The sequence below is a fragment of the Lepidochelys kempii genome, chromosome 1 (assembly GCF_965140285.1).
Source record: "Lepidochelys kempii isolate rLepKem1 chromosome 1, rLepKem1.hap1, whole genome shotgun sequence".
Taxonomy (NCBI): Eukaryota; Metazoa; Chordata; order Testudines; family Cheloniidae; genus Lepidochelys; species Lepidochelys kempii.
In genome coordinates, this window is record NC_136380.1 from 350,874,024 (window position 1) to 350,890,023 (window position 16,000).

The 16,000-nt window shown below is 41.8% G+C and overlaps 1 protein-coding gene across 8 annotated transcripts in view; it reads right to left on the reverse strand.

Moving 5' to 3' along the window:
- Positions 1-16,000, reverse strand: part of PPP6R2 (protein phosphatase 6 regulatory subunit 2) — a 176,589-nt gene that overhangs the window by 23,733 nt on the left and 136,856 nt on the right. For 4 of the 8 annotated variants that reach the window (XM_078851213.1, XM_078851212.1, XM_073329005.2 and 1 more), the window contains one exon: positions 8,505-8,528. The exons of 1 other annotated variant lie outside the window; for it this stretch is intronic. In XM_078851213.1, the coding sequence (XP_078707339.1) occupies positions 8,505-8,528 (24 nt within the window). Of the gene's footprint in view, position 1; positions 4,462-8,504; positions 8,529-10,948; positions 14,285-16,000 lie in introns of those variants that run through there. 3 more of the 8 variants (XM_078851214.1, XM_078851218.1, XM_078851215.1) reach the window with 3 other exon arrangements.

Consider the following 16,000-nt stretch of genomic DNA (forward strand, 5'->3'; position numbering starts at 1 on the left):
GAGAAGAACTTCAGCTCAAGTCAAACTGGCAACTGAGGGGTGTTAAATTCCAATGGAGAAAAATGGATTCTCCTCCTCGTCTAACAAAATACACCATTCCCACAAGTGGAGTCATGTAATGAATGAATTCAAATGAACAGTAAAATCGAACTGGAATTAAAAGCATTCTACCTATCCTGGAGGCTGTTTCCTAACATCAGGACACTGAAAACACATAAAACCAGTGATTCCCTCGAAGGACATGTCCAATCAATGCCACAGAAACAAGTCCACGAGCTTCCGTACATTCTCTTTACCTGGGAGGAAGACGCATTAGCACTCTCCTAGATGCAAACGCTACTAATAGCATGTTGTCCTGTGATGGAGAATGGAGAACAAATACTGCCAGCCTGTTAAGTCATCAGCAGAAGGGACCCAACAAATGAGGTGCATTCAAATGAGAACCTTACAGGTTAGCAGGCCAAGATCCCTGCTGGATGAACGAAAATGACTCCCCTATCTAGTGGTTGGAGATTATCCATCACTATTCTCAGGGCTGTGCTCCTGCACCCAGTCAAGGCTGGAAATCCCCAAGCCCAGAGTTCTTAAATGTTAGTTCTAGCAGAGCACATTTCACATGGTCACACGGGCACCCCTTCTGCTCCAACCTACAGCTGGCAAGTGAAGTCACTCCCATGTGTGTTTTTTTAAAAGCTTTATTTAAGAAGTACAGAACCTGGAGCTCTATGGGAAGGAAGATGGACAAGAGGTGATATCTTATGATGGGTAATTTCAGACCACAGTTACAGGTAAGTAATTCTCACCCCTGTAAAGATACCTAAGAGAACTGATCCCCACACTTGGAGATTAACAGTTCCAAGGATGTCTCTATAAAACCAAATACAACATAACAAAATGAAAAAATACAACAAAACAAAATGCAGTAAAGCTGCAGGCCAGGTAAATCTACCTTGGACATTAACACTAAAAACACTTTTCTGAGTGGAGAAATAAGATATTTCTATAAAATTTGGTGTGTTTTGTACTTTAACACAGTGAGATAAAATACCTCTAAAAACAGGCAAGAGGAGTTTAAAATAGAGAGAGCCTAAAAATAAAGGAAGTTTGCTCCAAGTTAGGAGAGTTTGTCTGCCCCTAAACTGGAGACAGCGATTCTGTGACACTGACAGACCAGAGCTCGACTCCGGCCTAAAGGATGTATCTAAGTTACAATGCTTTGGGAACATACCATGCTGACATACACCGTATGACTGTACTGCAGATCTCAAATTATTTAATACGTATATTGCAGTGGTTAGAATTTTGCTGCATCCTACAGAATGGGCTTTGATGTGACAAACCTGTACTGCTGCCAGGTTATTAACATGAGGGAGGCAGGCAGCCAGCCACTTACACCTGCTTCTTTCGGAAACAGGGAAAACAAAGCAAAACTCTGACTACACATCCTGAGGATTTTAGTCTACTCCAGATTAAACCTTAGTGATCTTCTGACATCCAGCTTCTGGAGAAGGGCTTTTCTGCAATGAGCATATAGGCATGGGAGGAAAGATAGCAGGATGAATGACTGATTAAGTAGAAATTCTGTCACCACCTTACAGAGGAATCTAGGATGTGTCCATATCACCATAGTCTGGTGGTTAAAGCATGGCATAGGCAATCTGATTTGGGTTCTATTCCTACCTCTGCCACTACCTTGCTCTGTGGTCTTGGATAATTCACTGTCTCTCTGCCTCAGACTTCCCCAGTTGTAAAAATAGACTTTTATAAGGTGCTTTAAGATCCTCTGAAAGGAGCTAAATACAGTAAATGCAAAATGTTGTACTATCTTAAAAGAATTTGCATGAGATGGATCAGAAACTAACGCCTGTTATTATTTGTTATTTGTCTTATCAAAGCACCGATTTATGGACAAAGATCCCACTGGGTTAGGCGCTATACAAGCACAGAACAAACAGAAGCTCGATGGACCAAAGAACTTACCGTCTTAGTATAAGACAAGAGATGACAGATGGACACAGAGACAGGGGAGTATAAGGAAACAATGAGAGTGTATTGGTCAGCATGATTGGCTGTGGTCTCAGCTCACCAGTGGCCTTACCATTGTCAAGTTGTAACCTTCTAGTAGCCTCATTCTAAGCAACTAGGAAGGGTTGAGATGCTGCCTCAAACACCAGTCTTTCTATTTCTACACTCAGCCACGCTGGCAATGCAAGCGATCACTAATTGGTCTGGTTCAGCATTATCAGATAGGTCAGACACTCACAATGACACTGACCACGCAAAATCCCAGACAGGTTTAAGAATATAATCTGTATGGAAATGTTACAAGCATGTAACACTTCTTTCCCATGAGCCTGGTTAGGACAGAAGTTGCGGAACAGAGCTGTCTGAGCAGTAGACTGAGATGGCATCTCTTAACAATGCAGTCTGTTCCCAGTATAGTTTCAATCACCTGCCTCCTGATCTGAGGCCACTCATGTGAGTCCTCTATCAACAGGCTCAACCTGGTCTGCGATTGTGTCTTCCTTCCCAGTGGATAAGTGGCTAGTTAAGCATGTCTTGTGGGACACTCCGTTTCCATACTTGCAAGGTTTTCTAACATAAGGAAGCATATCCTCCTCTCCTTCTTGTTCATGTAAAATATTATGGCCTAATTGTTCATATGTATTAGGACCAACTTTTGGGATGCTTGTCTCCCAGTCAGGATGGTCCTGAAGATACTGAACATAGAATCTGTCTGCACACATGCCTCATCTCTGCCAGAGCTCATTCGTGATTACCACCTTCGGATCACTGGAATTTGAAAGCCCCCTTTTTTGGGACAGTGGAATAATGCATCCCAAATAATCCCAATAATCTTTTTTGGGATGGTGGAATAATGCAACAATTGATGTGCCAGAGTCTGGAAAAAATGTACTCTGTGACAGACTCCTCTAAGACAGGAGCTGGTGGTTGGAGCCTCTGGGGTGCTGGCAGGAGATGCCGCCTGCCAGAACTAACTTTAAAACTTTGAGTCTGGGGAGTTTTCTGCCTCAGTTACTTGTAGGAGCATGTACTCAAGAGTGGAGATCTGCCACGAAGCTTGTCAGTGTTAATTTGTCACTCACTGAAATGCCCCCTCACCCCCCTTTTAAAAAATCTGTTGTACCACTGTGGTCTGCTTTTCCTGCTCAACTGATGTTTTTTTTCTAACTTACATGTTGTCTGTGTCTTTTTAGACTGCCCTGTTCCTCAGGGCAGGCACAATACAATAATAATTAACATAGCAATGGTCTCTCCAGAAAAAGAGGAATTACTTGCAGTAGAACTTCTTCCAAAAGTTATCATCATTTGTTAGGTATCTCCTGTATGTCAGAGTTAGGCAGCTTCCAAAACACCACTGGTTGAAGTTTCAAAGAGACAGATCAGATAGATTGATGGATGCAACGCGCCTCACAGCTCATAAAAAACACTTTTTTAGGTTTACCATTTCCAGCAAAGATCAGAATTCAGATCTAAGAGAAGTGGATTGATATATGTGAAAAATAAATAATTGGCACTTATTTAGCACACTTCATCTAGGGATCTACAGCATTTTGAATACAATAGATTAAGCCCCCATCCGTTTTTTTTACAGAAAACAGCAGAAATTAAGCCTAATATTTTATAATCAGGGTGCCTCATGTTAGGCTTCTAAATTCCCTGTTTAGCTACCTAAAAAACTGAAATCATGGGATTAAAAAAAATATATATATGAAAACCCCATCTACACTTGGAATTAGCCCCAATTGCAAGCCAACAGTGCAAACCCCTAGAATGGGCAAATAAAATCACGTTTTGGAGCTTACCCTGGTTTCAAGCAAGTTTTAAAAAACTTTTCAAGACACATGCATTGATTACATGCACATGTTATGTGAGGGGTTTGAAAAATGCACACCGGCTCCCAGCTGCCTTTGGAGAATTTTTTAGGAAGCTTCCATACTGGAAATGTGTCTTTGTCATCTTGTTCTTAGAGTAATTCCTCTCAGAGATTTGCCTTTCGGGAAGCTGTATGAATCCCGCTCTCTCTCTCTGGTGAACAATTTCAAACATAGATTCATAGATTCCAAGGCCAGAAGTGACCACTGTGATCACCTAGTCCGACCTCCTGTATAACACAGGCCAAAGAACTTCCCTAAACTTGTTTCTCAGGGGCAGATCTAGTGCACACCTTGTATTGAGTTTTCATCTTTTATTGTATGTACTTATAATAAGGAATAATATACATCATATAGAATTATTTTCAATGAGGTGTCTTTGATACTGTTTGGAGCCAGAAATTTAGCTTTCTTTTCTCTTATACAGCATTCCTGCAGCTTGTGGCTTCCTCAGTCTGATAATACAACTGTGTGTTCTGAAAGGGTTATTTCTTCCTCAGCAGTGAACAAGAATAAAAGATTTTAGTTCTCATTTTGCAGTTACTGTAGGTCTCATAAAAGCATCCTGTAATGAAAATGATATATTGTTAAAATGCAGCGCTAGGCTGTCCAGCTAATAAAGAAAGCTCCTTTTGGCAGCTTTACTGTGATGCTTCTGTGCATAGGAAATATTTATCTTTTTATTTCCAAAATGTTTTTCCACAGATTACTGTAAAATATTTTAATGCTGCTATATCTTTTGTTTCTATTCCTCCCTGCCAACCAGTTCGACTATGTAAACTCAACAATTAACTCTAACCTTCATGAGGATCACTGCAATCAAACAGCCTTGCCCGCCTCATCCTTCCACTGACGAGCTTACTGAGAAGCGCCACGGCTAGCAAAACAAATTTAATTCCCATGGCTTCACTGGGAATTCATACATGCCAGATGGACTCCCACTCATACTACCAGGCCTAGAGAATCCACAAACCACGGCACCTAACGTAGCTTCTCATGATGATGAGCCCATTGATAAAATGCATCTCATTGTCAAAGACCAGTAAAGAAGTCAGTCTGAAATAGTCAATAATCCAAGGGCTAAAGTATTTCAGGAAAATATGGATTTGATACTAAATAAAGCAACCTTAGAATCCAATTCTCTGAAGCTTACTATTGTGGCTCCAGGGATATACTTTAGTTTTCCTCTAGTCTCTCTTTGGTAAACAGTTAATAAGTATCATAGACATCAAAACATTGTAAAGACAGACTAGGAAGGATGGTGACACTACAAATGGATACACAAAAGTAATATAAACAGCATACCTAAACCATACAAGCCCCATGCTGAGCCCATAAACAAGCCCTTTAAAGCCAAATTCTGCAACAGTCAATCAAGGACAAAACCAAAAGGGGATGCAATGGCAATCATGCTAAATTACATACTTCTCAACAGGCTGTTGAAACTATCTGCTGGCTAGTACTTAAACAAGGTTACAGAACACAGGAGGGCTCAATGAATAGTTCCAGAATTACATAACGCCATTTTATGTTGTAAAAGCCAACAGATACATCAGCACAGAAGATCCAGTCTATGATAATTAATTGCACTAAACTTCCATCTTTGATTAGAAAACATCAATTTTTACAGTGAAATGTGTGACTGCAGCTTGGGCACTGTGCCTTTGTTTTTTACTTTTTAAATACATGTAAATTGATATTTAACCAATTTCTATAAAAAAGATGGAGATATGTTACATGCCTAATTTTACACAGCATGCTTAGCTTCTGAATAATTCATTTAATGCATTCCAGCAAACGTGCCATGTTAAGGGCATAACTAAATGCTAGCAAGACAACTGATTCGTCTGCTTATTTTTTTCATGCTTTCTCAGAAAAAATGAGAAGTCCACAGGTCATGCAGGATGAAGAATCAGGAGACACAGAAAAGAAAAAATGTATCCCAAAATGGGAGAGCTCAAAACATCCACTGTGACATTCAGTCTGGGAAACTGGGGAGTTATTTTCTCTGCTGCATGTAAGTGGATGCTACACTAGATTCCTTGCTCAACAGCAGCAAAAAGAAAATTGTGAGATAGCCTGGTACCCACTGTTTGGTCATACTGTACAAGTGCCTTCAAAGACACACTCCTTTCCGGATCCTTCATGCAATGGAGAGAATGCCAGCTCCATGTCGGAGTTCATGCCCAAAGCAATGGGAACAACCATTTCCAGCTGTTATTTCAGAGCTATTTCAGAAGAAGGAATTTAAGGTTTTCACTGCTGCTAACACGTACGTAAGCTGAACAGTCTCGCCCTAGAACTAAGCTATCACTGAACGCAAAAGAAGGGACTTCCTGCTCTACAGGAGCCCCCTTAATGTAGCCAAAATTTGGAATTTATTAGCATCAGCTCCTTTTTACTTCGGACTTAAAAAAATTACTGCAGTGCTTACTTATGATACACAGCCACTGTACCTAAGGCATTTACTAAATAAGAATGAGCATTATTTAGAGATCAGAAAAAAGAGTTTTTATAGATAGCAAACATTATAGTTTAGACTAAATTCCAGCCTCCATTCTAACCCCACTTTTTTTGTTGCTCATTAGAACAACTCCTTTGGGGATAAAATTTTCATACTTAGCCTCAGCTCAGAGTTGACTTTTTCTGGATGGGGGAGACACTAAATCTAAACTGATATGACCACTTTTCAGAACAGCGAGTGTAAAGAAAACATGAGTCCCTAACTTGAAAACATCTAACGCGATAGACTGCAAACTCGGCAACATTTTAGTTGTCACCAAGGAAAGGTAAAAAAACCAACCACAACAAAAACAGCAGCCAACTGTGGAGAAAAAGTATTTTAAAAGTTATTAATTTTTTTAAATGCTCATCTAAGCATACACAACAAAATAACTGTCACTTTTTAGTGTGCCTCAGCTTTAAAAGGAGCCACTTAAGTTCATCATGTAAGGGGAACTCAGCAGTGAAACACTTTTTACACCCTTTAAACAACAGGAAAATACAATTCAAAAGCTTATGTCGATAATAATGGTGAAGTTGAAAAATTAATCACATAGAACATAGAAATTCATAAGTCGTTTCCCACAAAAAATAGGTACCACATTGTACATATGTAAAATTCACTTTTGCTGCTTTACTTGTTCAATGTCAAATCTTATTACTGTTTATGTTGTTAATCATATACCATAAATATACAAGATGTGAAACACGGCTGAGTTACCACCACTGAGGGAACCTTAACCTTCTGCTTTCCTGGCTCCTATATTTAATTCTACACAGTTAGCAATGCGTTAACATTAGTTTTTAAGATCTCATGTTCACTTTAAATATAATTTAGAGAAATTCTTTACCTGTCACTATTTCAAATATCTCAATACTGAGTTCTGCTGGTGTCTCTCTGAACAAGGACTTCAATTTCACTGACACTTCCTGCCAGGAAGTCTAGCCTGACAGCACAAGTTTGAGACAAAGGAAATGCAGCTCAGCCGTTGAATGCTTGAGAAAGACAGGAAACCGTCAAAGATGTGTAAAGTGGTAGTATTTATTAGAAAATTATTAAAATAAGCATAAGTGGTCCAAAAATATCTTTAAATACCATTCATCCACAACTTTTAAACCTGCCTGAATCTCAGGAGCATTTAATGCCAGACTGCATTTTCAATGTCTCGTACTATAGTATGTTAGAATGGTGGCCCCCTGTGTGACTGACAGCTATGCTTCATTAGGTTATGACAGGTTAAATGATTTTCTAAAGTGATTTAATTCTTCTTTCAAATTAGACATAATTATTAGGATATCACTTATATTATACTGGAGCTTTCTTTTAATTCCTCATCTAATAAGGAAATAATTACAGCAGAGCCTTGCTAATTTGCACTAAATGACTGGGACACCCAGTGTGAATTGATGAATTATTGAAAATGAGTAAAAACGCAATTTTAAAAAATTAAAGATAATACAGCTCAAAATGTCTTGTGATTTGACAAATGTAATTTAGTTTTTTTTTACTGATAATACTTTGTAACATACTAGTAAGTGTTTTGCTAAGTTAATTCATTAAAGTCTCAAGTACGGAGACATCACTACAGCACTGTCCTCCCACTTTGATAGCAGATATAACTGATTTGATTAGAATTGTGTGCATTAACAAAGGGCAGTTAACAAGGAGTCACTGTTAAGTCTACTTGAACATAAACCAACCCTTCCCTTACAAAATTTTTAAAACCTATTCCTATTTGCAGAAAGAGCTCGTGAACAGATGGAATGGCAGAAGCTCAAGGACAAAATAAGATACATGAAACTATCCAAATACTGTAATTATTTTTAAAGGGTTCTTTAACAGGTGTGCTGACTCTGCATGTATGTTTCACACAGGACTCCACGCACCTTCCAGCCAGGCATTTCAAAGTACTGCTTCTAGGCACACTTTTAACTGATAGTGGAAGAGTGAGTTTTCTAGTGTAATTTGCCAGTTCAATAATACAGCAGCTCTGTTCCCAATCCAGCATCAAGGACTTGGAAATCAGAAGGAAGTAGCTTAATAAAAGAAGAGACTACTTGTCAGGTGGATGTTTGGAACCCTGAAAATGTCACAATTATACATACCCTCTGACTGAAGGTCTAAATATTCTGAGCAATACCCACAGCAAGATAGAAAGGCAGCAAGAAAGACAGAGATAGGCAGAAAGCAGAGAGGAGAGAAAGAAAAAGAAAACAGTAAAGATTTGTGCAAAAACAGACAAAAGAATTAACTTTGCATTGCTATCCTCGGACAGTTTCCTTCCCTGTAAAAATGACAAGGCAAGGGATGTTTAAAGTCTTTTCTAATCATACGCAGTAGTTGAATACTGTGCACTGGAACCTCCATGTAAAACTGTGCCCAATATACACAAAAGAAGATGAATCAATACAGCATAAAGAACATCCTGCTCAAAGTTGACACTTAAAATACAAATTCTAGATTATCAAATAGCAAAGTTATGGCAGTAACAGGAAACTTTCTAGTCATCACTAGAGAACGCTACAAGGTCCCTTTGCACATTTTTTCCAATTAATCTACTATGTTAAATTTACTATGGATTTTTCAGGGGGGAAAATTTATCTGCTGACGATAGCTGAAATAGCCTATCACTTGGGTACGACCCTTTAAAACTGCTGCTAAGAATACGGCACACCTGAACCAAAACTGCCATAGGTAACATTTTGCTGTGCAATGCAAGGAGATGATTAACTCAGGTGCGTCTCAACCATACCATCATGTAAAAAGCCTCAGTGCAGATGCCAGATCCATCAGTGACACAGCTCCAACCTGTGGATTCACAAGAGAATAAGTACCACCAGTCATGACTGCTACCTGTTTGTATTTATTTATTTGGGGTGGAGGGAAGGTCAACAGGAAGCAGAATCCTGGAGATGATTTAAAGAGGTTCCCAGAATTTGGAAAAGGTATAGTGGCAGTAGACTGGAGTAGACATGAGGACACTACACGTGGTCCTCTAACAGCGGGGGCTTTTAGGATACTAATAAGCATCGTGATTACACACTCAGCAGAACTATTTATTAAACATAGTATCCATCACTATAGTATTGAAGTCTACTGTAGCTCTTTAACACCCTTCTCAATCTTGAAGATTTTGCTCCTCATTGGCAGCTGGCGTTCTACAATGTTGCCCTGTTGTGTTATAATTCTCATGGAGTGACCCTTGACCTCGGGTAGGAAATGGTGGCACGCATTGTAGACTACCTGTAGCTTGAGGACGTTAATGTGAAGAAACAATTCTTGAGGGTCCAAGTGCTGTAAACTTTGCCCTGTGCTGTAAACTTCTGCAGGTGTGCTCCACAACCTAACATGGGGGCGTCCTTGGGGGCTGTCTTGGTGGGAGGTCGATGTGAGGGGGCATCCCAACACATACCCTGTAGGGGTCCTTCAACCAATCAAGAGTGTGGGGACCCCGTGGGGAACGAATGTTTGTTTGGATAGGCTATGTCTATTTGGTGCGTAAAAGATTCGGAGACAGGTTTGAAGGCGTCTGGAGTGGAGCCTTGCAAGGGGCATGATAAATGTGCAGGTCACCATATGACCTAAGAGCTGTAGGCAAGACCCCTCTGTGGTCTGAGGGCTCTGCTGTATCATATATATGAGGCTGGACATGGCGTCACACCCGTCTGTGGGTAGGTATTCCCTCCTGGTTACTGAGCCCAGCATGGCCCTGATTAAGTCTCTATGCTGAACGGGTATTAGGCTGGACTTCTCTGCACTGAGGTGAAGGCCCAGAGAAAGAAACAGAGCTAGAGACTTGTTGGTGTCTGACCTGACTTCAGAGAAGAAGTTGCCCTTGAGAAGCCAGCTGTCCAAGTAGGGGAAGACAACTATTCCCATCTGACAGAGGTGAATAGCAACTACTGAGAGCCATATGTAAAGGCTTCAAATTGGTCCCTTTGGTCCTGTGGCAGATGATCAGTAAGTTGAAAGAACTCTGAGTAGATGCTGTAATCATATTTTGCCAGCAGGGCATGATAATTTGACTACCCTAAATTGTAATGCTGCTGAGAAGTAGCTCTCCACAGGGGCTGCCCGTTCCTATCGTTGGGATGAGAACAAAAAATATTCAGAGCCCTTGGGTAGATGATAGTATTTTTTGCCTGCCATCTTGCACACAGGCAGAATGGTGGCCGGTGTCTGCCAGATGTTATGGGCCGGTGACAATAGTGCATCATAAATAGATAGGGCTACACGTATGTCATGGAGGTCGCGGAACTCAAGGATTCCCTGACTTTCCACACGCTCCGTGATATTGGGTGCCCTGCAGCAGCCCAGCCACCACCAGCAGCTGGGGAACCACCCAGCTCCCAGTCACTGGAGGCAGTGGGGGGAGCAGCTCCCTGCAGGGTGCTGGACCCTCCTCCCTCCCCATTTTGTAAGGGATGTTTTTAGTAAAGGTCAGGGACAGGTCATGGGCAATTAACAAAACTTCACGGAAGTCGTGACCTGTCCCTGACTTTTACTAAAAATATCCATGACAAAATCGTAGCCTTATCCATAGGCAGTGCTATCTTGCCTTGTGATGTAGCATGGAGGATATCCATCAGGGAATGTCGGGATTTCTGCACCTGCTCCAGGGGGAGCTGTAAAGTTGCGGTTGCCTTCTTCATCAAGTCCTGAAAAACTTTGAAGTCGGCTGTGTAGAATGGCAGAAGGGTCATGAAGAGGATTTGTTGGCAGAAGGAGTTTCCTCTTTGACTCTTCACTCTTGGTGTTCCAAGAAGCCTTCCCGCAGACGTGGTGCTGAAGAGGATCAAGCAATACTGGAGACTGTGTGAACAGACCTGCATACTCCCATGGCCCTCAGGGGGTGCCGAAGTCAGGGTCAGTGGTTTCTTTGAATCCCTGCATCTGGAGGGCTCCAAAGGTACAGAGAATTTTGTTGAGCGTGTCTGTTTGCTGAGACTTCTCTTTACGTGGGTGGTAGATCTCTTCAGCAGTACTGAGCCTTCAGTGCCAAAAAAAGCAGGACCCTCAGCAGTACCCGGAGCAGGATGCAAAGTCTCTTAGACCCTGATCTTTGGGGAGACCCCTCACAGTGCTTCAAGCCCCAATCAAGGGACTGGGATAGCTTCTTCTTAGAGTGTTTGGAGGTCTTTGAAGATGTCCCCTGCTCTTTGCTCCCTGGAGCTGCAGCGTAAGTCGAAGAGGCAGCAGCAGATGTACAGGGGAGAATCTATCCTTCCAAGCCTCAGAGATCACGCTCCAAAACAGAGCATTAGTTTACCTCACCTCAGCTTGCAAGATCAGCTTTTAAACCTGATGGAGACCTTGCACTTAGACGGGACGTGGGACTCTCCAAGGCAGCTGGAATTCCTGTCGCTGAGGGGAAATAGCTGTGGCAGGTCTGGCAGGGTTTGAAACCTTGGGTTCGGAGCACAGTCAGACAAGGAATAAACGGCAGCTGAAGAAAGGCCCAGGCTGGGAGCCTTTGCCATGGCCAAACATGGGGACAGGTGAGAGCACAAAAAAATTGAAAACTTGTGCTAAGGTAGAGAACTAAAATAATAATCAAGGTTACAAAAAGGTAAAATAAGGGGATAAAAACAAAAAAGGTACAAATTATTCAGGCAAATAGTGGACACCACAATATTCTGTCTCCAACCTCAGGTGGCTGAAAAGGAACTGGAGCAGTGGCAGATCTGCCCCTCCCCATATACCCGCTGTCCAGAGCACAAGGATGTGTAGGGCGCAGACTGACAGACACTGCTCAGGAAAAAATCTTTGCGAGAAGGCGCATGAGCACGCACATACAGAATGTGGAGTACCCATAGGGGCATATACTTGAAGAACAAATGTTATGTATTATTACTGCATGTAAGAGTAAAGAGAGAAACTAATCAACCTCAAATTTATTGGAGTCCTCTTTTGATGCTAAAAAGTGCACTGCAAACCTTTTGTTAAAAGAAATGGGATTTTGGTATCCTAAATATCCTTTTGTGCATCTGTTGCACAAACCAAGGAGGGTTAAAATTCATATGGCTGCCACTCTAGTGATCATTAAACAGATCACAGCTGTTATTCCATGAGGGAGTTCTACAAGAAACACAATGACATACAATGCAGGCGGGGAAAATTCTCAGAGATTATCGAAGTTCACTAATGCAAAATACTTCCAGGTCTGTTTCCTCTATTAGTATTTAAAAGCTTTTTTAATCATCATCATAGTGATGATATCAGAATCATAGAAATGTAGGACTTGAAAGGACTTCAAGAGGTCAACAAGTCAACCTAGACCATTCCTGACTAGTGTTTGGTCCAACCTGATTTCAAAAACCTCCAGCGATGGGGATTCCACATACTTCCTTTGAAGCCTATTTCAGAAGTTAACTACCCTCATAGTTAGAAATATCTAACGTAAGTCCCCTTGCTGCAGATGAAGGCTATTACTTCTTGTCCTACCTTCAGCGGACATGAAGAACAACTGATCAACATTCTCTTTATAACAGGCCTTAACATGTGTGAATACTTATCAGGTCCCCCACCAGTTGTATTTTCTCAAGACTAAACATGCCAGGTTTTTTTAACCTTTCCTCGTAGGTCAGATTTTCTAAACCTTTGATCATTTTTGTGGCTCTCCTCTGGAATGTCTCCTACTTGTCCACAACCTTCCTGAAATGTGGTGCCCAGAATTGGACACAGTACTCCAGCTGAGGCCTCATCAGTGCCAAAACAGAGTGTGACAATTACCTCCCATCTCTTACATATGACACTCTTGTTAATACATTAAAATTATACTAATCTTTTTCACAACTGCACCCCGTTGTTGACTCATATTCAAATTGTGATCCACTAACTCCCAGATCCTTTTCAGCACTACTACCACCTAGCCAGTTATTTGCCATTGTGAAATGATGCATTTGATTTTTTCTTCCCAAGTGTAGTTCTTTGCCCTTGTTTTTACTGAATTTCGTCTTGTTGAATTGAATTTCATCTTACTATACATCTCCTATATATACAGGCCACTTTTCCCTCTCAATTACCGAGAACCATTTCTCCATGTTTTGCAACTCCTTTGGAGGAGATTCGGAAAGACAAAATGTATTGGGTGCATATGGGAAAAAACTTCAGTTTGTCTCAAGGTAATCCCTTTGGTGATTACTGACAATCATTCATGTCTTCAAAATCTCTGGCATAGCACAGTACTGATTTACTAAATGTTAACATACACTGTGAAATTATCTATTATGTAGCACCATGATGACAAATGAGTTTTAAACCCTAATAATAAGCATTTCTTTAGCACTTGACATCTTCTTAGGACTTTACTACACACACTAATTCATTAATCATCTGCATCCCTGTGGAATAAATATTAGCTACATTTTACGGATGGGCAAACTAAGGCACAGAAGCTCACACCAATATCTTCACAACTGAGACAAGGTGGGTGACCAACTTCTCTTAGTGAGAAAGACAAGCTTTTGAGCTTACACAGAGCTCTTCTGCAGGTCTGGGATATGTACTCAGAGAGTCACAGCAAAATACAAGGTGGGACAGATTGTTTAGTATAAATTGTTAACACATATTTCACTGGCCAGACAGGCATTGATGGCCCATCAAGAATAATCCACTCTCCCACAGGCCTCTCAGAGAGGGCACATAGGCCACAAGGGCAGCCTAACCCACCATCACAGCAAGGATCTTTCTAGCAGCTGGAAGAAAGTATAAAAGAGGGAAAGTGACATCATCACTTAGCCCCACCTCCACCCCCCACACACGCACGCACATCTCAATACCTGGAAGATCGTCTGGAAGACAAAGACTTTGAACTGGGGAGATTGGTTCCAGGCTGGAAGGGAGTTCAGTCTCTGTATTCGGAACTTTGAACTGCCTGTAACATCTGTTAGGGTGAGACGCTGCTTAATTCAAATCTTGCTTAGTGTGCTAAAGTCTAAAATTTGTTTAGACTGCAAATTTATTTTTATTTCTTAGGTAACCAACTTTGACCTCCATGCCTGCTATTTATAGTCACTTAAAATCTATCTTTCTGTAGTTAATAAATCTGTTTTAAGTTTTACATCAACCAAAAACACACTGGTTTAAGTGCTTGGGGAATCTCAACTCAGATTACAAAGGCTGGTGAAGGTCCACTTTCCTTTGAAGAAGTGGCAAACTAACCAACGAGCTTGCACTGTCCAAAGGAGTCTTGAGCAGCGTAAGACAATATATTTCTGGGGTACAAAGCTGAGCTTTGGGGGGATTGGCTGATGCCTCTCCCTGTATGATTCATGAGTGACTCAAGGAGCATTCATGCAATTTAGCTGGTGTGGGGCTCCAAATGCTGATGGCTTAGTGATCGCAGCTCCTGTAGGGGTTTGCTGCTCATCACTGGCATAGCATTGTGAGAGGCTGGGGAGTTAAGGAAGCACAGCGGCGCAACAGTTCCAGGTTGTGTCCCTAATTTCAGGACATCTGGTCACCCCAGGTGCTGCTCTGAGATGGTGTGTCCTGGCCTGTGGGGAGCTTCCTTCTAATAATGACCTTGAAATTGGCTGGGAGAGGAGGGTTGTCTGAAGGCCAGAAAAGGGGGTTCTCATTGAGCATGGGTTATAAATGTCCGATACTACTCCATACGGGTTCCAGTGTGAGGTAGTAGGTGTTAATTAGCAGTGTGTGGTCAGAGGGGGTTTATTTCTGTATTAAAGCAGGTTCTCCCAGGGTATTTGGGTGGCCTGTTCCATGATGCGTTCTACTTCTCTGGTGGAAAGTCCTTGTTAGGCGAAGGTGGTTTTAAGTGATCCAGCGATCCAGAGAAGTCCCGGACGACTGGAAAAAGGCTAATGTAGTGCCCATCTTTAAAAAAGGGAAGGAGGAGGATCCGGGGAACTACAGGCCCGTCAGCCTCACCTCAGTCCCTGGAAAAATCATGGAGCAGGTCCTCAAGGAATCAATTCTGAAGCACTTAAAGGAGAGGAAAGTGATCAGGAACAGTCAGCATGGATTCACCAAGTGCAAGTCATGCCTGACTAATCTAATTGCCTTCTATGACGAGATAACTGGCTCTGTGGATGAAGGGAAAGCAGTGCACGTGTTGTTCCTTGACTTTAGCAAAGCTTTGGACACTGTCTCCCACAGTATTCTTGCCAGCAAGTTAAAGAAGTATGGGCTGGATGAATGGACTATAAGGTAGATAGAAAGCTGGCTAGATTGTCGGGCTCAACAGATAGTGATCAATGGCTCCATGTCTAGTTGGCAGCCGGTATCAAGCGGGGTGCCCCAAGGGTCGGTCCTGGAGCCGGTTTTGTTCAATATCTTCATTAATGATCTGGAGGATGGTGTGGATTACACCCTCAGCAAGTTTGCAGATGACACTAAACTGGGAGGAGTGGTAGATACGCTGGAGGGGAGGGATAGGATACAGAAGGACCTAGACAAATTGGAGGATTGGGCCAAAAGAAATCTGATGAGGTTCAACAAGGACAAGTGCAGAGTCCTGCACTTAGGACGGAAGAATCCAATGCACCGCTACAGACTAGGGACCGAGTGGCTCGGCAGCAGTTCTGCAGAAAAGGACCTAGGGATTACAGGGGACGAGAAGCTGGATATGAGTCAACAG